Consider the following 26,417-nt stretch of genomic DNA (forward strand, 5'->3'; position numbering starts at 1 on the left):
CTAAGGCAGGTTCCTTTCCTTAGCGTTGGCTGGCTGGGTGTGACATGGGGGCAGGTGAAGGGGGAAAGTGAGGAGGCGGGGACGGGGTGATCAGGACGGGTCAGGACTGCAGCCAAACCCCCGCCCAAAAAAAAATTAAAGAGGAGGGCCGCGTGAAGCCGGCCCGGCGAGAGCCCGTCGCCAGCGGAGCGCCGGTCCGACGCGCGGCCGATCGCGCAGACCGCAGCCCTTTGATGTGAGCGGCCGCGGCGGCGGGCTCTGACAAGATAAGGATCTGCCCCGCGCCTTTCCCTCGCAAAGGGACTGTAATCTTAGCCCCGGTGTGGCGGGGGGGCGGGGGGGCGGGGGGGGGGTCTTTTAAGGAGGTGATCGGTAACAGATACGAGCTACGAGGTTTACTCTACAGAAATGCCAGCCCCGCTTTTAGCCTGTAAAACATTCCGAGCGTGTAAGGGAAAGTTGGTCGCGTCAGCACGTTCTTCGTGCTGATTACAGTTTGTTCGGACTGTGTTGACAGCATTTCTGAAAGTAATGTTTTTTTTGGTTTTTTTTCTTACCTCATTTACTGGGATAATAAAAGTCTGACTTCAAAGAACCTGCCTTGCAAAGCTGCTATGAAAAGGCATTCCTTCTGGATGGTGTGAAAGATCAATTCATGCTTTCTTTTAAAACCATTTTTCTCTCCAAGTTTTATTTATTTTTTATTATTCTCCTAGATTCTGTCACCCCACAGCCCACCAGCTGAGCCCTGCACTCACTGATGGAGGCACACGCTGTTTGCTGGGGGTCCCAGGTAAACACAAATAGGTCTACCCCCCCACCCGGTGTACGACCGCAATCTTCTCCTCCTATGACTAAATTGGCAATGCATCGCTATCATCATTACAGCACAGACATTCCATTTAAATTGTGATGTCATAATGGGGAACTTATCTGGTATTAGAGGAGGGGCTTATTTTTGTGACACCAGGGCAGTACACTGAAGCCCTGTGCGTTAATGGTACAAGCCAATGGACCAAACCAGTCTAATTTTAATAGAAACATAACTTACACGTCGCTTGTTGAACCTGCTCTGCATGCTAACTGATTATCAACGGGCTGAATGCTCTTGCAAGGATGATGAATGATTTCGATAATCCATTAATTGCATTACGAGCCATTAGAGTAATTACCAAACAAAGTCATCTTGGCTTCTCTCCTGTGCATAATTTTTTGGTCACGATTCAAACAAAACATTGCTTTCCCAGGAAAGGAAGGAAAAAAATACTGACCATCTCAAGCGTATATTGAATCGATGAAATGCATTTGTTAACTCTGAAAAAGCCTTCCATTCTACAAGGAGAAATATTTAAAGTGTGCACAAATATGTTTAAGACCACATTAGAAAAGCATCGCAAAAACCTCCAGCTTATGTAAATTTTTAAATCTTCCTTGGTGAAATACCCTCCCATTCTTCAGTTTGTTTCTGTTTGGCAGATTGAAACTCGGGGCAGATACATTACATCCTCATATTCAAGACCTGTGAGGGGGGAGGTTGGAAAGTTGTCAACCTTACCGACTGATGAAAGGAAAGGTGGAACGCCGTTAAGTACTTGGCCCGAGTGCTTGTCCTCGGAGCACAGGCACTGAAATAGCGGATGACATAACGGCAGGAGAAGGGTTGCATTCAGACAGGCCAAGCATAACAACATCACAGGTTGCAGGTTTGATTCCCACCCGGGGCACTGCCGTTTCACCCGTCAAAAAGGGTACTTAGACGAGCGTTTGATACGGGGCAGAGGAAAGGTTTTGGCAGGAAGCTCAGGCTTTCTGAGGTGGGTTTGTGTTCAGCGAGCCCCTGAGGTGTGGAGCTTGCCGGAGTCACCGTGGATGAACCTGACAGTCCCGGTCACGGGTTAAGCAGAGTTCCTCTCGGCAGGGTGAGGGTGTGTCACACGCTCTGCTTTCCCAGCCCTCTTATAGGAAAAGGGGGTTCCTGGGGTACGGATTTTGGCTCTGAAGGAAAAACCTCTTGAAACATCTAGCGTTTGTGTGTGTGTGTGTGCGTGCATGTGAGTGTATGTGTGTGCGTGCATGTGTGTGGGTTGTATACATGTGCGTGCGTGCATACGAGCGTGTGTGAGTGTTAGAGTGTGTGTGCGTGTGTGAGTGAGTGTGTACGTGTGAGTGAGAGTGTGTACATGTGCGTGTGAGTGTGTGTGTATTTGCGCGTGTGTGTGTGTGTGTGTGTGTGTGTGTGTAGATAAGCATTCCCTGTAAAATCACGCTGGAATTTTGGGATGCACGCGTGCCAGAGGCTGTGGAAGGGGAGCCGGGGGGGGTGGGGGGGGGGGGGGGAGAGAAAATGAGACGTTACACAATCACATCTGAGGCAGCCGAGTACGGCAGCACAGGATGGAACTAATACACATCCTGCCACAGCTGTTGGGACGGCTTAATTAAGAGAGATCGCCTTTCCCATGATCGCCTCTCTCACAGCACTGCAGGAAGTGAAGAGGACTGTGGGAGAACTTACCCACGACATCTGAGAAACGATCCAGAGCGTTAAAAATTAAAACTGTTTACACTGATACCACTACAGGAAAAAAAAAACTATTGGACCGGTCTCAGGTCCCACATACAAAATGGTCAGACCAAGCAAATAGATGTGTTTGATTTAACGTCATTTAATGCTTTTATTTAAACATTCATTTCTCAGAAGTCCCTCGCTGACACCAAACGTTGTCCGCCTAAGAATAATACTCAATGAATGAAGCATAGCTACAATTTAATAAATACTTTACAAAAATAATGCAGTTTTTACATGAGCAAGAATGACATAGGGTCAAGGATAATAATAATAATAATAATAATAATAATAATATAATAAAAATAAAATTGGACTGTATGTTGTTTTTTTGATGCATGCTAAATAAACAAGTTTATGAATGTACAGAGAAACCTGAATATTAAACCCAAACCAAGGTTTGGAGAAGATTGCACTCTTCGAATACAGAAAGCATCTGGTCCTGGTAGCTGTTAGTCCCTGTAAATAGTTTCTGTTTGCAGACAGACAGACACACTGAGTGCCCTGTCTGGTCACCACACAGGATCCCTTTTGTCGAGAATTAGATTTAAAAGTTTAGCTTCCCTTTTTCCCTTTATCTGCAGAAACAGAAGGCAGATGTTCAGGTCCAAGCATCAGTCACTGTTAGAAGTGAAACAGCCGCCTCATTCAAAAACTGTACATGGCCCAAGTTTTTTATTTTTTTATATTAATTTTACATCTGCTTCACCCATGTTGGCATTGTAAACACATACCACATTAACTACAATACCCATGAACCCCAAAAAGGGTCTCATTTTCCCTTTGTACAACAGAAAAAAATACATTTCCTCCTTTTGATGGCCAACACTGATTGACAGCAGATGACATTTATATACAAGTTCTGGTGGACAAAAAAAAAACATTAAAAGATTTGTGATGTTAAGAGTTTTAAAAAAAAAAAAAAAGTTTGTTGTCATCGGGTCTGCTAAAATAAGCAACATTTGTTTCTAGGGAAGTAAATTAGATTACACGGATGCGATGCAAGAATCTGCCGTCTCCGCTGAAGAGCTCTCAGCCTCACGAGGCCGCGGGCCTCTGTTTGGCACGAATCTCTACCCGAACAACCCAGAGGACGGACAGCGGTTTTCTTCTGCCACCTGCCTAACGCCCGACATCTCTTTTCTTTTCTCCCGGTTTCCGCTTCTCGGGTCCTGGTCGCGGGACCGGGAGACGGGAGCCGCCTCAGAACTCCTTGGCCTCCTCGATCTGCTTGTTGTAATCGTCGTCGGCGGGGTTCTCCTCGCACTTCCGCCCGTTGTTCGGGGGCCGGGCCCGGTTGTAGCGGCTCCAGTCCCCCTTGCAGAAGACCCAGGGCAGGACGTCCACCTTGTAGTGCAGGTCCTCGGAGAACTCGGTGCTGATGAGGTTGGGCGAGCCGGCGCCCTTGCCGCGGGTGACCAGGCGCATGCCGTCGTCGTAGCAGCAGTGCTGGGCCGCCAGGGTGGCGGAGCGCAGGGTGAGCGCCGAGCGGATGCAGTAGCGCGCCGTGGGCTTGTAGATCTCCAGCCGCTCCTTGGGGCCGCTGGCATCCTTCCAGCGGAAGTCCCGCCCCGCCGCGGGGTCGCGGATGTCCGCCGAGGAGTAGGCCACCTCCGTGGGGTAGGTGCAGGGGCAGGAGGGCAGGTCGCTGGCCACCTTCAGCATGTACTTCTTCAGGAACTCGCTCTTGCAGTTCATCCACCTCTCGCAGCTGTCTGTGTCTGGAAGGCATCGGGTCACGGTTAGCCTAGCCTAGCCTAGCCCAGGGTACAAGCCTGGTGTAAACAGTGTAGCTCTGAGCGATAAACCCCGCCCACTTTTTTTTGGGATGTAACCTATCACTGCTAACCGACCAAACGGATTCAATGAAAGGGAGGCTAAGATGACGGTGGCAGTTCAAACCAGGGATTCAAACTCAAACAATGAAACGGCAGAGAGGGGAGACATGCATGAGGTAAGTCATCAGGGGTTTCTGCAGTGTGTCTATTTCTGCTGCAGAAGGTGCTGTTTCCAGGCAAAGTGGAATTAGGAATTATGAATCATCTTTTGAAAGGATGTTCAGCTGTGACATTTCAGATGATGTTTAAATTATCAGATGCTATCAGGGCTACTCAATCGTGGCCCTTTAGCTCTAGTGCTTTTAACCACATGACCGAACCGATCATTATCTCGTTAAAACAAATTTGGCTTAATGTCCCCACCTTCAGAGAACATTAGTTCTTAAAGGAAGACTGGGAAACCTGCCAGATTTAGACTGTCCGGGACCACATTCAAGGTAGCGCATGACGGGGGGGGGGGGTGGGTGAACGTTAATCAACTATGAACTGGAGGGGTCTGAAACCTCACCGACACCGAAGAGCTCGGTGGCGTTGAATTCGTCCGTTCCGGCAAGCAGACTGACTTCGGTGGCGGCTGTCCTGAAGGCATCTTCGATTCCTGTTCAGAGCAACCCACAGATTAAAGAAAGAAGAAATGTATTTATGAACACTTTGTGATATATACAGGGGGATTTGACAGGTTACAATAATGGTTAGGGGACTGGGCTTGCAACACAGGTGGAGCATTGCTGTCGTACCCTTAAGCAAGGCACTTGGAACCCTGAATTTCAACAGTAAATAAACATCCAACCAAATGAATGGACTGTATTGTCATTCTATTTATATAAATTATTGTTGAAAATTCTATGCCTTTGTCTTGCATCTTCCTCTGCTTTTGTCTTGCCAGATTAACTGAAAAAATTAATTTTAATAACAGGTTAAATGTCTAAAACCGAATCCTCACAATGACTGTCATTCACTCTCGGTCACCACAGTAACGAATGGCGAATGGTGTGTGCTGATTGGTCACCCGGCCCTGGCTGTTGATGCCGACACCTCCGGTTTCACTGACCTGGGCAGGCCGGCATGTCGCAGGTTCGCGACTCGGTCGCCGTGCAGGCGTATCCGCACGACCTGGTGCGCTTCTGGTTCCCGTTGCCGCAGGTGACGCTGCACGGCGACCAGCCGCTCCAGTCCCCGTCGCCGTCGATGTAATCTGCGGCGGGAAAGGGAGGCGTGAGGAGGGGGGGAGGAGGAGCTGACAGCCTGCCTGAGGTTCGGCTTCGGCAGCGGTGGGCAAAGTGGGGGGGCAAGGTGAGGGTTAAAGAAAAAAGATACAGGGCAGGACAGGTATATATGGTGGGGGGCTTAAAATTATTTCTATTACCAAAGGGGGGGGCCTGACCAAAAAACTTTGGGAACCACTGTGTAGATGGAGGCCACAGGACATTGGTACCAGAGGCTCTGGGTCAGCCTCTAATGACCCACCCGTTAGCACGTTAGCACGCTTCTGATAATGACTCTCACAGTTACTGGGAAACTGCAAGAGCTAAGCTCTCCACACCACATCGGAACACGCGTACCCACTCACTGATGCGTTAACTTTGGCTACACTTGGTGCACACAACTCATTTAATCAATTTACAAAATCCTCAGAGAACACTTTAAGGCATTTTTCAATTCGCTCGATTTCAATAAAATTCACTGAACTGAACGACCGTGGCTTACATTTTCCATCATTCTGCAACGTCTTTAAATAGGTTATGCTGGGTTTAAAAAAAGAACAAAAGTCTTATTCCTTCACTGTTGTCTTCTACACCAACCCAAAAAAAACCCACAACCCTCCACCCTGCTGGGTGTGATTTTTGTCACTTCACTTTTTGATTTCCACACAGGGTGGCCAGAACATCATTAAGTACTCAAGAAATGCCCCAAAGGACCATTTTGTAGCTGCTTGAGCACTGTGTATTGATGCAGTGCAATGAAAATCATGGCCGTCATGAACGAACTGTCTCAGGTTAGCTTCAGTTGCAACAGGTATCTGGCAAGATTAGAGATACGGGATTGGGGAGTGGGGCGGGAGGGGAGTATTTCAATAGCAGGAGGCCATATCTACAAACCACACAAGGTTGCCTCACAAACTATCCAGTGCCAAGGTACTTGCGTAAGAGATGCTAATCTTGCCATCTGAGCCCAAACGAGGTACGGGACCAAGAATTCCGTGTGGGAGGCTAAAATCGAAGTAGTTACGATAAATCATCCGTCACATCCATGAGTCAGAATGCATCTGAAAAGAGAAATGTGGCACTCGCTATGGAAAACTCTGTTAAAAGGTATGTTAATTAGGACATTTTAAAATAAATTCTAATGAAGAGAGCTTTTAAGCGACCTTACTATTGGCAGTGAAAACGGACCAAGTAGAGGTGGCTGCTATCCGCATGTTTTAGCAAATGTGTCGTCTTCATTCTGAAGTGCGGAATGGTCAATAAAACACATATTATTTTTCCAAGTTAATTTACAAAAAACCTGGTGATTATTCAGCATTAAATGCTTAAAAAGTGCACAGCCTGGTTCTACATTTGTTCCTGTGCAATGTGCAATGATGTCGCAAAGCTGCGATATAACTGTAGAATATTAGCATTGGCTACACGCCTCCATTCGGTATTTAGGCTTCAGCATAACATCTGCCGCCTATTAACGGCCATTAAACTTGACTGAGGGCCAGCTATCAGACTGTGACTCCACGATAATCTCAAATGACACACTAAAGAGAATTTTTTTTAAAAGGAACAACAGCCGCAACACACAGTAGCACACAGAGAGCAGATGTACGTTTAAGAGGATTAAATATAAAGTGAACTGCGAGAGGACTATCCGCACGGATAACGGGTATTTCTATTTATTATTTATTTATAGTAGTTATTATATAGTCACTGTGTAGAATAGCCTGCCAGGTCCTGTAGCAGAGGCAGAAACTCTGAGGGTTTTCAAGACCAGGCTTGATATGGTGTTAGATACAATCTAGTTTGTAGGAAATCAGAGCACTAGGCATAGTTTAGTTAGGAAAATGGGAAGCATCGTTGGGTTGAATGGCTTGTTCTTGTCATTAGGTTATGTTATGCTGCTAATTGGCAGAATCAGGTGTGCCAATTCACAGTTGAAACCTACAGGACAGTGAATCTCCGGGATCAGGGTTGGGAACCACTGCCTGCAGTTCAAGCTTGACACAGGGCTGGATTCTCTCCAGAGCAAAGGTAAATGCTCAGAATGGCCTATATTCTCACCAGAAAATATCCTTCCGTCGTAAGGTATGGAGAGGTGGTTCACTGCGGTTTCTTGCCATGCAGAATTTGTGAGATCAGTGAGGTCCCTGTTCTTTGAATCGCTGACCATGTGCGCAATCAAGGCGCCAACAAAGATAAGGCATTAGACCCGAATCTGCAAATCTCACATATAATAAGTACACACGATTAAGCCAGATGTAAGCACATCTGTAACGGCTGACGTGAGGTGACTGCTCATGCCAATGTGACCCATGTCATGGTCACATGAGTGAGATAGCGACAACATTTTTTGGGGGAAAAAAAGCTACCCTTCTACAGTCTGGAGGTCTTTTTTTTCTTCTAGCCACTGGAGAGTTTTTACCTCAGTTTGCTTTTTGGGGGTTCAGGCCTGGTTTCTGCCTAATTTTCCTTATCTTTCTCTGTAAAGTGTCTTTGTGATAGTTCTCTGTAAAAAAAAAAAAAAAAACATTGAATTGAATTGTTCACGAAGGAGCAGGTATTCAGCCGAGTTCCGGTACGTTCTGGAATGTTCTGGTAGACGCGCCGGCTAAAAAGCATCTGCCAAATGACTGAACTGTGAATTGCTAATTGCGAACAGACATGCTGAGGCACTGTGAGAATGCACTTTGCAGGAGGCTGAAATTCTTTCATGTAAACGTCTATTATTTATTCAACGCCCCCCCCACCCCTTCTATCCGCCCCTGAGTCACATGACAGGCATTGGGGGATATACACTGATATCTTTACAAGATTATAATTTACACCATAAATTTGAACATTTTAATGTCGCAGAGGAATTTGTCTCAATAAAATTATCTCTCAACAGCCAGATTCATGATTCCTGACTGCATATGTATACACACACAAACACACGCACGCACACACACACACACACACTCACCGTATTCCGTCTGCTTCTTGTTCTCGAAACCTCCTCTCTGGGTGGCCCCGCCTCCTCGTCGTTCCCACTCTGGTTTGAGGAAGTTGCTGTCGTCCGGGTTACCACCGGTGTTGCCACCGGCGACTGAGGGTGACGATCGGCTCCACCAGTCCCTCCAGCTGGACGACCCCCTCCCAGGTTTGCTCTCCTTCCGCAGGTCTTGCTCTGGCTCCGCCCCCTCCCGCCCATCCACCACCTCGATGGTCACCTGAGGAAACAGGAAACACAGCGTAATGCACTTTTCCCCGACCACCGTGGGGCGCTGTGGAGCATTAGCTTGTGCTCTCAGGGAACCATTAAACTCGAGTGGTTACCGAGGTATTGCAGTTTAGTAAGCCTCTGGTGCCAAAAAGCTTATTTCCCCACTGAAGTCCATTCAAAACTATGAATTACCCTGGCCAAATGATACTTTGGACAGTACGTTTAAATTCAAAAATGTCTTCACGCAGTACTAATTACTCTCCAGGAACCAATTTTATTGTTCTGAGCCCCACAGAAGATATAACATTATTTCCATTCCCATTCATCCCTTCACGTTTAGGTACCCAGTGTGCATGCTCTGGTGCCAAAAGACCCGTAGTCAAACATGGCAGCCTCCACGAACTGCCTTCATGTGCCAATGAGCAGCTCCCATAGGAACCCACGGGACCGGTAGACGGAAGCTGCCTCCAGCTCTTCCTCCAACCCATACACACCTACAGCCAAAAGAACTCACTTAGCAGTGAACTGGCCCCTTTAGGGCAATGAAGACGTTCATTACTGTATTTCAGTATCGCATGACTAAGTTTATGACTGTGCTATGCTGCCCAATTACCACCAGAGAAGGGGTCTGTGTGTTTCAGGAGTATATTCTCCAGAACTGGGATCTTCTGGACCCGCTAGACTACAGGCTCTGCTGGTTTCTTATTTTCGCCTTAATATCAGCAACTGATTCAGACCAAAGACCCAGAGAGTTAATAGTCTAATTAATCGTTTTAATTGATCAATTAAATGCAACAAAAACCAGAAGACTGCATGGCTCTCCAGGACCAAAGCTGCAGAACTCTCCAACATAAGTTTGAAGCTTTGGGAAGTTATCGGAACAAAAGATCATAACACAGTACGACTCTTCTGCACATCACCAACCAAGTCAAAGTAGGAGAGAGAAAGAATGGATAAAGTGAAATTTTTTGGTGGAACTTGTATGTGCTGCGACCATTGGTTGATCTGAACCAATCAAATGCAGTTGTTTACTGCAGTAGATTAAGTAGGCTCAGATGAGAGTAATAGAAAGAATGTAAGAACGTATCTCCAGCAGCTACATGGTAATTGCACCATTACTGCAATGATCTCTAATGATGTGTGAGCTTGTAAACATGCATTTCTGTGTTTTCATGTGTATTTCTGATTTGGGTTGTTTCTATCTGTGCACACACACACACACACACACACACACACACACACACACATGCATGGACATGCACATACACACGTTCCCGTGCTATCTAAACAGCAACGACATACATATCAAGATGCAATATGCTGTCTGCATAATCTTTATAGATTATAGATAAATTAAGATTAGGTCATAGGACGTTACAAGATTGCATTACATATAGATACTGAAACACTACTAGCAGAATAACATTTTTAAAAAAGTGAAACCCTCTGAATTCCCATTGCTGCTTCGGTAGAAATGTTATGCGACTGTGTGTAAGAACTTGTTTGACTGAATGCGGGTCCTCAGTTCCATTAATGCAGTGAATTTAAAATGGCGTCCAGTTGAAAGGGCTTAGTGGTGTGCATCAGAACATTCAGTCTCTCTTCCGTTTGCCAAGAAACGACCCGGAGGTTTTCTCTTTCATTCCTCCCTTTCTCTTACCCACTCTCTTTCTCTCACAAACTCTACTTTTTGAGTCATTGTAATGCATAATATCTCTCTCTCCATATAAGAGTTACACAATTTAATCTTTTTCTTTCTCTCATTCCACCCTCTTTTTATTTTTCTGTTTCTCTTCCTCACCAGTCACTGGTAGATGCCAAGCACATAAAGAGTGCTGACCATATGTGTCGACTTGTGTCGCCCGATTCTATTATATTCTTGTTTCCATTTCCACCAGAAGGCATTTGTGTTTCTGAGCCAATGAGAATGAGGGAAAGTTACCTGAATGTTGGGGGGTTCTGCGTTTCTCAGCCAATGAGAATGAGGGAAAGTTACCTGAATGTTGGGGTTCTGGCGGTTCATATCGGCCTTGGCGAGGTCGGGGAACTTGTGGAGATCCAGGACGAAGGCACCGGGCCCATCCCTCTGGAGAGTCCCACCAATGCCTGGTGGCTGGTGGACGGAGGGGGAGGAGCTTCTCTCCACACTGACATCACTCTGAACAAACAGGAAGAATAAACACTTATTCAATTTTAGGAATTCAGCAAATGTGGAATATACTGCAAATATAATATAAATATACTGGAAGTCCAAATGAAGAGCAGTGAAATATGCAATTCAATCGCAGCTTCATTATATACCATTATATTCCATGCCCACACATTTAGAATATATTCCATTTCCGTGAGGATATCCAAAATGGCTTAAAAATCCATTCATAAACCTGAATTTACTACAGTTGATTTTGTTTTAAGCACCTTGCTCTTGGGTACAATAGCAAAGCCGCACCTGGAAACAAAACCCAAAAACCCACAATCTGTGTGGCAAGCCCGGCTCCTTAACCAATGAAGAGAGGCTCCACAACCCCAAGTGTTGAGTGGTGTCTGAACTCTCTTAACTAAAACCTCATGAAGCCCATTAGGCAAGCTATGATTCTTTGAGTGGTGAAAAGGGAGATGGAGGGGAAAAAAGCTATATGAGACAAGGAATTTTACGAAGCAAAGGCTGACCTTCCTTAGCAAAACAAAAAACATGCTAAAATATCGACGCGATAAAGACTAATGTGTCCCTCAAGAGAGCTGCTTAGCGCCATTAAAATAATATTTCAGGCTGACAGGAGTTCAAATGGGAGTAACCAGGCATCGTAAATCCTGCTGTGGGACACTACAGTGGTCTGGGACAAGGGCAATCTGAGGGACCGGGGGGGATGGGGGGTGGGGGCAATGGGGGCCGTGTCAGTGAGGGTCACGGAGGAGCCTAAACCACACAGCCTGGGACAGACCCTCTTGTCTCCTCTGAGGGACAGCCCAAAAATCTCTTCCCTTGGGTGGGTTCAGCACGGGACACTTCAGGTCACATTCCCATACAAAAAAAAAACACAAAGCTGATCTTTGGATTTGGAAGTTAGCGCAGAGGTGTGAATTCTCACCTCGCACTGTACACAAGTTAAAAAAAGAAAACAGTCTGATTTGAATACTGTCAGCCTGGCACAGTTTCTCTGCACCTTTATTTTACCAAAAAGTCTTTCAGAGATCTCTTCTACAAAAGTGACCTAGGAGTTATAAAAACTTACAATTATACCAGACGGTAACCTTACAGACATTGGTTAAATTATTATTAAGCATAAAAATAATAATTTTCCTATAAAAATTATCACCAGATCCTTTGTCGGTAGATTACTGTGAAGCGTGTTGTGACTGGCAATTGTTTGTAAAATGCATTGTACAAAGAAAACTCAAACAGGCAACTTTAGACAGTTTTGCTGCAGAGCCTACACAGGTGTTACACGTAATTCCTGAAATCTGCAGGTCCCCGAACACAGCCCCTGCTCCGTTTGACGTACAGGTGAGGGGGTTTGGGATGCGAACACTCCCGTAACAGTGGAGACGGGCCTGTGAAGGGGTCCCCGGTTGAGACGTTTCTGTCCCAGAGAAGCTCTGCGCGATCCCATTCCTCGGGGACCCCTGTGCTCTATTGATTGCGCCGTTTAGCAGACCGAAATTAGCGCTGCAGCTTCTTACATTCATCATCTCATTTCCTGATTGGCCACCGGGGAGGAATTATTATCAACAACAACAAAAAAAAAACAACACAGGGGGAGGTGAATATACGCCTGTAGGCCGATCTCTTCTAACACTATAAAAACCGACTACATCAATGTGGAATAATGGTTAGGCGACTGGGCTTGTACCTAAGACATGGTTCCTCAGTCTTCTTTAGAAAGGGCTGGTGTTGGTGCAAGCTTTAAACACCGTGATTCCATTAATCAAGGTCCTTAGTAAAGACTAGTAGTAGTTGTTCAGTAGAATCAGGTGTGTAACTGCTTGGTTGGCACAAAAGCCTACACCCACACCAGCCCTTTCTGGATAAGATTGAGCACCCCCCCTGATCTAAGCTTAAGAGGTTGCGGGTTCACCTCCCAGGTGTGGGACACAGCCTTTGTACCCTCAAGAAATGGTGCATCAGTATCTCCCGTTATATAAGCGTATTTTACATAAAAGAAAAATAAGTAGGCCGTGTAAATCACCTCTGGCCAAAGGCATCTGCAAGCTGCTTAAATGTATCTCTGCCGACCGGGGATGAGACCGAACCTTTTATGGGTCATAAAGGAAGCGTTATGGATCTTACAGTTCTTCGGCTGGTTGCCGTTTGGGCTTTCATCTTGTCTTATCTACTGAATCTGACGTTACAGTCTGTTCTAACGGGACTCCCCCTTGACCTAGCCCCCATTTTTTACTCACAGATGAGGTCGATAGAAAGAAACAAAAAGAACAAAAAGGCAGCCCACTATTTCAATGCAACATGCAAGACAAACATTGGATGTTGACAGTGTGTGGGAGATGGTATGGCGCCACACCAAAAGACAAGTCAATCTCGACAAGTATTTTCATTTTATATTTAGACTTAAAATCTCATTTCTGTTACTTTTTTTGGTAAATAAGACAAAAATATTGTCAATGAGGTGAGACAGTTTTACTAATTTCGAGATTTGCAAATGAGGTAAGAAAATTTCACTTGTCAAGTAAACAGCAACATAAGCTAATATTTTATAGATGAGAGAAAAAACTATTTTAAGGTGAATATTTTAAGTCTAATTACAAGACCTGTTAAGACAGACTTTTTTGCAGGGCTCACTCTTCTACCAAGCAGCCAACTGATGCAGCCAGCTGATGGATAGATGCTGAAGGTTCAAGCCAAGAAAGCACAAGCAGGTCTACTGTTGTGAAGATTTCACTTGATACAGCAAACACTCTCCTGTCTCCTGGAGTTTGTAAATGTGTCCCCGGGAACCCTCGAGACATGTGGTCCCAATCACACGCACACACACACACACACACACAAGAAGCAATTACTCCCAATTGGACAGACAGCTTTAAGAAGCCACTAATCCTCTCTACTTCTACAGCGGACAGCACGATCAAAGGACACCATTGATCTTCTTATTTGGATTTTTCCTCTCCTTGTTTTTTTTTTTTTTTTCCTGCACGCGCTCAGACCTGAAAGTGCTGCCGTAAGACTTCAGCCAACTGGCCGCTAAGTTTAGCCTTGGCCATCGGTGAATGCACCGTAAAATCTCCCAAAGTTCACCTAGCCTAACTGTAACTTATACGAGTCCAAGCGGGACCACAGGTACTCTATGAGAGTGAGAGTGAGATCGAGATTTTATTGTGTATAAAAAAAGACCCCGCCCACACACTAACTAGCTTTGCCCAAGCCAACGAGGAAGTTCCTCAGGAAACGATGGCCTTCATAAAGGGACCTGCTCAGCTGCCAAAGCCGGATCTGTCCGGAGGTCTCAACTGCACTGAAATAAAATAAAACTCCCAGCCTTCAGATTTGCAAGCAGGTTAACCAAGTGCTACACAAAAAATAAAAAATAAAAACTCTTAATCAATGTTTCATTCATTGCAATGTTCACCACATTCATGGAGGCATATGTGTAAGTTTATTTCTTTTTTATGATTCATTAATTGCTAGGAATGCCCTAACACAGTCCCTTTGCCACAATACATAAGCAATAAAAAAGGTTAAAAATTGAAAAGTTTTTTGGGGTTTTTTTGCCTTGAGGCAGTTCACTGGAAGGATTTTTGATGTATACACTTTCTATGCAGTTTAAATGCATATTATTTGGTATGATTATGAATTAACAAATGGTTGAACAGATACACTCTCCGTAAGACTAGGTTTCCCCAGCCCATCTATCTAATCCTGAAAGTTTGCAGTAAATCTGTGAAATTATACGTAAAAGCCCTCGGTCACCTTCACCAAACTTCTCGTTAATTGATTATCGGCTATAGTTTCTGGACCTTCGGAATTGAGAGGCATCTCTTCCAAGTAAAACGACAAACAGCATTACACACAGTTTTCTTTAAACACTCCCTCTCTCTCTCAAGACTACAAATGACCTTTGGTTTGTGGGAGGGCGCTAGGCAACCTGTTCAAAAGCACGTTTGATCCTCTCACGCTCGACGGCGGCTCATCGTTCGCGCTTCTCTCGTCTTCGGAGAGCGCTGATGTCACGGTTCCCTTTTAAGGTTAAATCCCGAACAATCTCTGTGAACATCTCTCTACGCACAGATCCGTTTCATCATTCGCCAGCTAACATAGCCTCTCCCCCACTCCTCCCCCCCCCCCCAAAAAAAAACCTAAAAAAATGGGTGCTACAAGCGTCCAAATGCACTTTCCATTAATCGCGAAACAGCTGTTGTGGTCAGGTTTGCTTTTCAAAGGCAGCTTTGAAAGCTCACAATTTAAACATGATTTACATGATTATCAGTGCGTTACATCTCCGGGTCTTTCAAAGCACGATTCAGCCTGGGCCACCTAGGCCCCTCCCCCTTTGAGCAACTGAGGCCCCTCCCCCTCTGAGAAATCAAAGCCCATCACTACTGAGCGATCCAAATTTGGTTCCTTTTCATCATACAGAAAAATCTCTGAAAAAATATAAGGCCAATGGATGAAAAATATATGGCAATTATATATATATATATATACATACAATACTATATCGTTATGCATTTGTATGTCCCATGTACTTTCAATAATGTATGAAATATTTCTATATTTCTGCAATGCATTCTCACAGTATACATGTTATTTATTTACTGATTGATTGGTTGATTGTACAAGAATTACAGCCCGGACGCTCAGCAGAGCAGTGGTAATGCTTTCTGCTTCTGTCTGAACAGGCTGTTCCAACCCAAAGGGAAAGCTGCCAGTTCAATTTAAATGGCGTTTAAACTGAATTATGCTGCCATTCAGTCCTTTTTAGAGTGTTCTGCCATTAAGTGTAATTTGAGTAGCAAACTATAATGTTGTTTTCCATTCCCCTGATAAAGGAAATAAATAGATTGATCCACGCCTGTCATCCCAATCCACAAGCTGTTTAATTCCATGTGTAGAAATTATTCTGTACACAGTAAAATGTTCAGTGTGAAATTACCTCTGATTGAGCATTTGAACTATTGAAGAGTACACATGGTCCCTTTTGAACTCACATAAACATAGTCTGGGTTAATTTAACACTGAGGATTTTACTGCGTATTTGAATGAAAACTACTTGCATGAAAGAAAAGAAAAAATATGAAAAGAATGGAAAGAAAAATTCTCCATTGTTATTACTGCAGTTTCCTTTCTTGTGTAGTGTCAACTGACATGTACAAAATTGTACGTATGTTGTTCCTAAAATCCCACAATGTAAATACGCCAGCGCAATAGGAAACTTTCACCTTCTTTGAATGTCTCAGTATTTTTCACGTTCTGACATGACTTTACCAGAAACACACGGGATAATTGTGCCTGTTCCCCCCACCCCCTCAGTTCAGATTTCTCAGTGAAGCACCTCAATGCCGTTTCATGTAAGACAAGAACGACTCAGACCAGCAAGAACTCAATTGACAAGCAAAATCGAGTTTTCAAAAAAATGAAATCAATGCAAAGACTGAAATGACAAACTCTGAGCCAATGCACCAAAACAGTGCCGTGGGCCTGCCAATAACCAACCCCTCAGGAGAAGCCCGTCTCCTGAAATGTCTAAATTTCTAAGATCAAAGGTGACGGGACTTTTTTAGGGCTAATCACATCATCCCAAACATCCCAGGACGTTCCCTCAAAAAGCAATGAACAGAGCTCCCTCGCCCGCCCCCCAAATTCCTCCATCCTCTCTTCCTCCTCTTCCCTCGGTTTTTTTTTTTTTTCACTTGAGAGTTGATTAAAGGAGCATGGCATGGATTAAAGGAGCGACTGGATGGAACTCTGGGGGAACTCCAGCGGGAGGTGGGGGAAGGAAATGAACGCTGCACACATACTGTAGGACGGCAAGGGGAAAAGACCCTCTCCTCCTGCCTAGCGTCCGGGACCCGGGTGGGGCCTGACATTCCTTGTATTTAAGAGTTCAATCTTGTAGGATTCTGACAATGACAAACAGAAACCAGCTTCTTTGCCGGACAAGGGCTCACATCTCCATTTCGTATGGTGCGTCAGACATGGAAAAAAGGATTTTTCTCGAGAACCAGTTGTTCGCTCCTTACCAGGTGCGATTCTGGTTTGTGTCCTCCTTAATCTTGTCAAGCACCACACATACGACACCTGTGTAAGGAAACCTTTTCCAGTGCAGAACGACTGCTCATACCACAGCATAAACACAGCGAGAAGAAGAGAAGCTCAGCTTGGCCAACATCAATACAGGCCCCATAACTGGAAAAAAAAAACTGAAGCTCATTCATAAACCTCGTACATTTCAGGAAAACCCCCCCCTCAGCCGCAACAAGGCAAGACACGACCGGTCTTATTTTCGAATCTCATTTTGTCGACTCAGAGTTTCACTGGGGTCAGTGGAAACATCGCAGAAGCGTACTGTAAATTCCTCAAATGTGCACAACGCCGCTTGTTTAAAACAAAATTTATTCAGTTACCAGACGCCACAAAAAAATTTTTCCACAAAAATGCAGACAAGAACGTTCAGGCAGTGAGGAGATATCATGCAGTCATCAGTGTGTTTGACGGACGGTGACACTACATAAACCTTCAGCATAATGTTACATTCCATTGTGGGTGCGAGAAGGGGAGAGTTGTTTATGCAGTGTTTCAGAACCACAAAGCACAGAAATGTAGAGCATTTTCAGGAATGCACAAATATGAAATTCAAATTCAAACAGGAAATGTTTTCCTCGTTGAGATGGCAAAAACGGTTGAGATCCGTCTCACCCCCCTCTGAACATTTCTGCGGTGACAAGTCAGAGGAACGCCATCTTAGGCGTTCAGGTGAAAATCTGGCTACGTTTGGTTGAAAACTGAAAGTTTTTGAGCCAGCAAGGACGCCACAAGGTTATATCCAGGTAAAAACCTGAGCTAAATTGGTGCTAGCCTAGCCTGTTTATGGCAAAACTTCTCAACTTAGATTTACATCCCTCGAGATGTCTAGCTTTTCCTCCCTGGGTCACTGCAAGAGGAAACGTCCACCAGACCTAGGTCAAATAATCATTTGAAATACTTAAACCCTTTAGAGACCGGTCAAATTCTTTCACATTACTAACACTTTCAAATAAACAAGCACCTACATTTTCACCAATATTCAGAACAAAGGTCGTATGATTCAGAATGACGAATCAGACGTTATGATTCATAGGCGTTGATTACATGTCTGAAAAAAAGTATCTGCAGGAGTCTTCAAAGTTCACTGACACCTAAAGGCCTAAAGTGAACGAAGTGAACGAGACATTGACAGAGAGAGAGGAGGACTTTCCCATGGATGCGGAGATTTCGTTCTGTCCCAGAGCAATTCTCTTTGTGCCAGCCTTCACGAACGCCATCCATCCTCCGTTGCATGACTGGCATGCAATAGTTTCCAGTGACTAAACAAATGACAGGCTCCGTGACAGACTCTTTTCATTACGTCTTAAAAAATTTACGGGACCCTGACACAGATTGTGGTTTTTTTCCATGCATCTCCATGCCTTCAGAGAACCCCCATTGTCTTCAGTAAACACTTTAAAGCACACTGGCCCGCATGCCCATGACAAGAGAAACTGTTTAAACTTCAAATCAGCCACATATTATGAAACGCTCAAACAACCGTACATGCAATGCGGTAAGTTGTAATCAAATCCAAACGGATTATATCTCCCCCCCCCCTTCCTTCAACGTTGATTAAAATATTTAGATCTGACCATTTGTCAACGCCCTAAAGAAAGGGAAAAAAAAAAGGAATAAGCCCTTTTGAAGACAATATGTTTGAACGTACAGGGTAAATGTGGACCGTGAAGAAGGAATGCTTGGGCTACCGCTGTTGTCAGCATCGAGTCCCTTTGTAAACATCGGGCCTGCAGACCACCATTAATCAATCTGAGAAGAAATGGTTACCATGTGGTGCCGAGTCTTATATACAAACAACTTTTTTTTTTAATGTGGGTTAGGCAGAGTTTTATTTGCTCAGAGGGGAAAAAAAGCACAGCTTACAACCATGGGGGTAAAATCAATTCCACCCACCCAAAAATCTATTTAGCTCTCATTAAGTGTCCACTAAATAAACACATGGGCTCGCAAGTCCCAGAATGGTCCGATTATTTAATTATCAGCTATGTATAAGGTTTTCATTCCGCTGTTTTTTTTGTTTCTCCCTGATTCGGAAGGCCCAGATGATTAAGCAAGCTGAATCGATCACTGCTGCTGACCTCTCTGTCACTGCTGCAGTGCTGTAGAGAGCAGATCGGAAAGCAGGGGACATCCACCCAAACCGCACGCAGTCAGAAAACAGCCTCTCTTCACATCTGCGGTCTCCCAGCTGAGCTGCGCAGCCGTCCGTCCTGAGGGCTGCTATGTCTGCGCAGCGGCTGCAGACAGACAGCAGGCTCCCCGGTCAGAAAGAGAAGCCGTTAGCTGCCTCTGCTATAGACCTGGTGGTGATCATTGCCTTATATCAGTGGTCTCCAACCCTGGTCCTGGAGAGCTACAGGGTCTGCTGGTTTTCATAGTGACTCTGCACTTCATGAATCAATTACAGCTGTTGATTACACAGTTAACTCAACTCACCCGGTGTCTTGGGTCTCAATTGGGTGCTGATTCTAAGGTGAAAACAAAAACCAGCAGACCCTGTAGCTCTCCAGGACCAGGGTGGGAGACCACTGCGTTATATTATGAGCATTTAGCGCCAGAGCGACTAAGGCAACTTTCTCGTTTTTACATAGTATCCATTTATAGCTTTGCATTTACTCAAGCAGTTCAGGCTGCTCAAGAGTCCAACAGCAGTGCCCTACCTGGGAACTGAACCTGCAACCTCTGGGTCACAACCTTTGGTTAGTGACCCGAATTTACAGGTCACTGCACTGAAAAACCGAGGTCCAGTGCTTTCTCTGGACATACCGTCCATGACCCTAGACAATGTATATGCCCTCCTGAGACCTATCAGAAAAAAATAACATATATTTATATATGAATAAAGAACTGGCTTTGCAATATATTTGGAAAATATCTTGCAAAAATAGGACAACATGGAATGTCCTTTAAAAAAATGAAAGCGTACCATTTCCAGTCTCCTTTGCTTGATTTCTGGAGCACTAAAATGTGCCTGATTTGGAACATTTGGTGTCTATCGAGGTCCAACAATAAAACGCAAGCATCAAAAGCCTTTGTCAATAAATGTAATAAAGTCCCATACACTGCACCAGTGGGATGCTTATTTAGTCTGTTACTGCATAAACACCACAGATCCGCAAATGTCTCCATCTATTCCAATTAGACTCTGATTCGCTGCAACTCACAATCTTTCTCTCTCCATACTGGAGTATTTCACAGAAATGCCTCAGCTACTGATGCAGGAAAAGGACATGTCCTCTGCTGGGTCAACAGGAGCGTTGGGTTGGGTTGGGTTGGATCGGGCTGGGTTGAGTTGGTTGGGTCAGATTGGGTTGGGCTGGGTTTGATTGGATTCGGTGGGATGACACCATGATGACAGGCACTGCCCTGCAGCAAAGGGGGTGGGGTCAGGGGTAATTTATGACCCCCCCGCATCCCCCCCCCCTTCCCTCGTTGGTGCCAGTGACCTGCCATTCCCTGGGGAAAGGGCCCCACACACAATGCAAGGTTTTATAAAGAACATCCACAGATCTCTGGCTATATCATTACACTGTCAACAACACAGCGGAAAAAGAAGGACTACAGACAAGGGAGGAGCACAGCGAGGAAGGATGGCTCTTTTTTTCCTCCATAATTCCAGGAGACGTCCAAAATAAAAGGATAAGAATACAGGCAGCCAATGTGTGTCCGTCTCAAGCTCGACTAGCACTGGTTACCTCAAACTCATAGAAGGCAGTCAATTCCACCTGTTTCACTTTTGTAAAATCTATTATTAAATGGAGAACAAAAAATTGTTAACATTCTGTGCAAAGTAGCTGTGCATAATAAAACAAAAAATAGCTAAAGCACTGCACTAAACACATTTTCCATCTATGCTAAAATTATTTCTACAGCTAAGAATAAATAATGAAGCAACTAACTAACATCTAACTAACCTATGCTAATGAGCTTATGTCTCTAAATTTTGCAGCAGGGCAAACAGTGAATGACTGTAATTTACTTCATGCACCTGCTGAAAATATTTTAGTTCTGAAACATCTGTGCGTGTAAGTGCTACACATTATGACATCACTACCGTATTAGGCATGAGCAGCTGATTCCCTCCGTTTCTTAGGTAACCTAAGAGCTCCGGCCCTGGGACTGGGCCAATTACACAGAAGGGCTAGTGATGACAAGATGGGAAGCATGCACAATGGTAGCATTAACCTCCGGCGAATGGCATTTCCTTTGTTTTCCTGGACGACGCAGGCTACTTCCTGCTCTTTGAGCTCCGCATGTCGAAGAAGTAGATTATTTTCACCAAATCCAGCAGCTAGCACTGTGCCCCCAATTAGCCTACCCATCTCTCTCTCTCTCTCTTTCTCTCTCTCTCTCCGTGGTTACTCCTGATTTCTCCTGTGTTTTTCTCTCAGTCCCTTCCTCTAACCCCCATGAACCTGCACTAATTAGTCAAAACTAAATATTATGAGATCAATTGCAAAGAAAGAATGATGAAAGCAGGCTTTTTTGTATTACTAGGGAGATCATGCCATTGAATTTCTCTTCTGGGTGCTTCAGTCCAGTTAATATAGCTTATCGACACGATCCAGCAGCTGATTCCAATCTATGTTTTAACCACATAATACTTGAACATTGAGTGTAGGCCTATGCCTAATTCATTATACATTAACCTTCCACCATGTGGTTTACTACATCTGCAAAGGGTTTACCAGTGCTTTCAAAGTCAGTTAGCATCCCTCCAAATGAGCCAGGCAACTTGTCAAGAAGAGCCTTTATTTAGAGGACAAAATAATGCTGTTTTTAACGAAAACCGTCCACTTCAAACCACCTGTTTAAAACCGCTTTCATACTGTAACCGAGTTTGTAACTCGTAGTGGTCAAAACTGCTTATCTCACAAACTGTAAGTCCGACAACGTTTTACCATCGTAAAGAGAATAATACTAGCAGCTGTTGCAAAAGCTTAGGCACACTGCGTTGGCCAACTATAAGCTAAAACATGACGACCAGCCAAGGAGCTCAACTAGCGAAGCATCATATTCACGCAGTTCTCCAAATGCGTTCCCACTTTACGCGCCACAGGAAGCGAGTCTGATGACAGTCCGCACGCTTCAAGCACAGTATGAAACAAAATGTCGTTTAAATATGAACGGACTTAACAACACGTCCGTCCATTGCCATTAAAAGAATGAGTGGGTGAGTGAGAGCAATGAATACGCATAAGGAAGAGAGCTAGCCCCATGTTTGAGGCGAGCACGTTTTGCAAATTACCCAGGTCAAAATGAGATCCATCTTACCTCAGCAAGCGACGGAATCTGCAAGTTTTCCAGTGTAGCATTTCCTTGTGGTAGCGGACTGCTCCGTAACACCGTAATGTGCAAAGTTAAGAGGAGAAGTCCTAACAGCAGTAGCAACTCTGCCACCAGCCGAACCATCCTTCTAACGCGGCCGGTTTTGGGACCCTGCGGGGGAGTCGGGGGTGTCGGGGGTCCACCGCCGCCTCCTCCCGCTGCAGAGACTCCGATCTCCGGATCCGCCGCGGAAGAGGAGCCGCAACACCACTGTGGAGCCACTTCGGGTTTCAAAATGACAAGTTCAGGAAAATATTAAAATTGAGAAAAAAAACTGTAATCTGGGATCTGAAGATTCCGAACAATTCCGCGGGCACGTGTTGTGCAGTTCCTCAGAAAGAACGTGAAGGTTGCATGCGCTCAAATTAAATTGCAACAGAAAATAAATAACATCTGGTGAATGATTACTGTTACTCTTTTTAATATAAGGACCGTTAGGGTAGTTAAATTCAATTTCCTTGACACCAAGGGAATTACTTTTCTATCAGAACCCTGCTACTTCAAAGAATCAAAGAATGTCTCAGTACCGAGTGGAAACATTTCTTTCGTTTCTTTTATCTTGATCAAGTGCCGCTACAAACATAGGGAACACGTCTGCAAAATAATAAACGAATTGTCTGTCTCCGTTTTAAAGCAGAAAGTTCCGTTCCGGTGTTCGCAAGTTCAGGTAAATGTCCCGTGCACTTGCTCGAGCAACACTCAAGTGGGCTGTCCGGTTCACCTACAGTTTGTGCTTGTCAGCTTTGTCTTCTTGGTCTGAATTTCCTGCGGGTCTTACGCATCTCTGGTGATAGGGGCTCCTTCATCAACGCGATTTTTTATTTAGTTACTAGTGTTACCTTGTGTAACCTTTTAAGTGCTTAAAATCACAGCCTGTTTTAGTGCTCGAGTGTCTATAGTCCCAAGATTACTTATTTATTTCTCTCTCAGTGTTTAGGGAATTTAATTTCTGGAAAACAAATGCTATTGATGCAGTCCAACTGTCACTTTGATAGTTCCCATGGCTTTCAACGGTAGTGTTACATGGCCTAATTAAAGGAGAGTCTATCCATTAATTTCTGGACGGTGGCTTCAGCATGCAGAACTTCTCAAATCCACCCTGCCCAGCTGTAGCGCGTGCTTCGCTGCGATCCCCGTAAACTTCCTCTCACTCACAGTTTGTAAAAGCATGCTCTGCCGATGTTTTATACCGTTCTGCTGGTTTTCTGTCAAGTACCCCCCTCCCCCTTAACTTTAACCCCTAGTTACCCGTTCGACCACTGCCAGAGACATGAGCCAGTTACTGGTGACCTGCTAATTAATTATTCATTGTACGACGTTATTCTGTAAAACCATCACGTTTCTATATGAGTGGAACCTGTTTTTACCAAGTCAATGTATCCAATATCTTAAGGAAATTGACTTGTTTGAGCAAGTTATTTGCTGATCTGCTGAAAAAAAGGATTTTGGGATTATTAAATTAAACAGACTTTTTGCATGTTATAAGGTATGTTACGTGTAGCCACACATGCTACACATTCAAATATTAAGGCAGACACAGAATTCTTATCTAATCTTTGAAATCCTGTAAAACGCAACGTCCCCACAGATTTAACTGGTTCTGCTTTGACTGGACCTGGAATAGTATTTGCCCTTAAGATAAATAAAAACACCATTAACACGCTGTATGTAGTATATTGTCTCTGTCAAGCAGAAGTGCAGGGGATGACCCCCTGAACGTGATGACCTGGACCTAGCGTTAGCGTTGCCGGGGTCCCCTCAGCAGGTGGCTGAATGGCACCGAGGTCTCAGCTCAACACCTAACTCAAACAAATGGCGATCCGGGTTCGATCGCTCCTTCATGATGTTTGTTCAAAGCTTCAAAAGCCCACAGGTGTTTGTGGGTGGTCGCTAATAGATTCCAACCTCACTTTATCTTCAATAACAACAACAGCAACACAAATACTACTACTACTACAACTACTGCTGCTGCTGCTGCTGCTACTGCTACTAGTACTACTACTACTACTACTAATAATAATAATAATAATAATAATAATAATAATCAGAATGATAATAATAATGAAGTTAATTTAAAATAAATTTATGAAATCTTTGTACATGCAATCCATTCATACAGCTGGTTATTTGCTGCAGCAGTTCAGGTTAAGTACATTGCTCAAGGGGGCTAAAGCTGTGTCACCTCCTGAAACCCAACCTACAGTACAGTACACCCTCGGCACTGCAAGCCTGGTTCCATAAGCATTATGCTAAACTGCTGACCGCAATGAGGCGGTCTGAATGACACTTGGTTGTGGAAGTTGTGGAACACTGGCGCAAAATAAATAGAAAAAACAAACACTGTGGTGTGGCACAGCAAATGCAGACTTGTGATCAGAGCTGCGGGTTTGAATCCCTGGGGTAAAAAATATATTATTCCGTATTATTATTTCTTTACACTTTACACGTAACTTTATTTTGTTTTTTTGTCCGTTTCACTTCTAAATCTCGCCAAATGCACTACAGGGAGCCAGGAGCTCTACTGGTCGACTTCAAAGCATCATCTGAGGTATCCACTCCTTGGTAGCAGCAAACAGACCATTTCAATAAGCCTGCCCTGTTGCAGGTCTGTAGTTCAAAAGAGCTGGGAGGGCGAGCCCTGGACCGACCTGTCACTGATACTCCAGGGGCCCTGTGCAGATGTGTTGTCGAATATTGTTGACCCCCCCCCCCCCCATTCCCTTTTGAAAAACCAGGGAGACTAGCAAGACATCTGTTTGCCAGACACAACCCCCCTCCCACCCTCGGAAGCCCCCATTTGTGACATTATTGCAGCAGACGGGCAGTGGACCCAGGCCTGCGGTCAGCGAACAATAAATCCAGGCCTTGATCTCCACCCCTCTGTCTTCTCGCCGTTTCGAGAGGCAGTCTGCCCTTGTGTAAACAATATAAAGCAAGCAGGTCACGTCCAGCACTTCTGGCCACCGGCCACAGGAGTCCACTCTCAGAACCGCGGACAGCCGCTTTCCTCTTCGACCTTCATACAGCGAGAAAATATATGGTCTTCTCCGGGCCCTGTTTTTGAGGTCAGCGGAGGTCAAGAATGGAGAACGACGGTGACGTATCACCTAAGAGGCCGTGCTGATCACAAGCGAGCTTCATGTGAGGTCAAACTCGGCCTGAGAACTGAAACGCAAAACCGGGGCGCTATCAAAACAGCAATAATACCAGCGTGAACTGCGCCGCGCTGCTCTAGTTCGGTCGCGTACAGAACGGGCGCTCCATAAATCGTACGCAAGCCTACCCCCCCCCTCCCCCTGCCTGGAACCCGGCCAGGCCACACATAGCCACAACGTCGTGTGATCGATGCCCCCCCGGAGTTCACCTGGCCTCAAAACACAGAGTTAATCTACCGTGAAACAGAAAATGAACTTCTCGTTTTGGAAAAAAAAAAAAAAAAAAAAAAAAATCAGGACCCGGAAGGCAGTGTTTGTTTAATCTGTGACCCACTTTTTTTTATAATCTAACACAATGTTCTGGCCAAATTTTGGGACAAAAAAAAAATAAAGAACTCCTGTGTTTTGCTTCCATTTGTTTCTTACATCTTCTTATATTGTATTTAAAGGCACATCGCACTTTTACACCAGCCACTCCATTTGGGCAGGATGTCACCGGGGCGTTTAGTGGAAGGAAGGAGGGGTGCTAATCATGCTAAAACTGCTCTACCACACCTCTGTGACCATGGTAACACCAGAGGTGGAAAATCAAAAAAAAAAATCTTCCCCGGTATTTTGTTCCAATCACCTGGATTTGCTAACCAGCACCATTCTTCAGCCAGGATTTGGAGGTAATGAAACACATGGCAGGGCTTTTACTTTCCGACCCCTGGACTTTCCGCCTCTGGGTAACACCAACACCATGGTGACAGATCAAAGGCTGTTCCTCTCTCCCCTGTGGCCCAAACCTGTCAGGTGTGACACCTCACCTGGAAGCACAGAGCAGGGGACTCCACCCCGGCAGTGGCAGATGTTGCTTCCCCCCCCCCCCC

The 26,417-nt window shown here is 44.9% G+C and overlaps 1 protein-coding gene across 1 annotated transcript; it reads right to left on the minus strand.

Annotated features, from left to right (window-relative positions):
• Positions 1-3,481: 3,481 nt before the first annotated feature.
• Positions 3,482-23,579, minus strand: LOC135244505 (isthmin-1-like). The gene is made up of 6 exons (XM_064316841.1): positions 22,337-23,579; positions 10,805-10,966; positions 8,569-8,815; positions 5,456-5,599; positions 4,913-5,002; positions 3,482-4,287 (listed from the first exon to the last, which is right to left on the minus strand). The coding sequence occupies exons 1-6, from the start codon at positions 22,472-22,474 to the stop codon at positions 3,770-3,772; spliced, it is 1,299 nt and encodes a 432-aa protein (XP_064172911.1). The 5' UTR covers positions 22,475-23,579; the 3' UTR covers positions 3,482-3,769.
• Between the last annotated feature and the right edge of the window lie 2,838 nt (positions 23,580-26,417).

This window comes from Anguilla rostrata, chromosome 2 (assembly GCF_018555375.3).
Source record: "Anguilla rostrata isolate EN2019 chromosome 2, ASM1855537v3, whole genome shotgun sequence".
Classification (NCBI taxonomy): domain Eukaryota; kingdom Metazoa; phylum Chordata; class Actinopteri; order Anguilliformes; family Anguillidae; genus Anguilla; species Anguilla rostrata.

Coding starts and splice junctions, on each gene's coding strand:
- LOC135244505 (XM_064316841.1), bottom strand. CDS start 22,474: ATGGTTCGGCTGGTGGCAGAGTTGCTACTGCTGTTAGGACTTCTCCTC. Junction 10,967..22,336: donor AGATTCCGTCGCTTGCTGAG/GTAAGATGGATC, acceptor CTGTTTGTTCAG/AGTGATGTCAGTGTGGAGAG. Junction 8,816..10,804: donor GCCAGAACCCCAACATTCAG/GTAACTTTCCCT, acceptor CTGTTTCCTCAG/GTGACCATCGAGGTGGTGGA.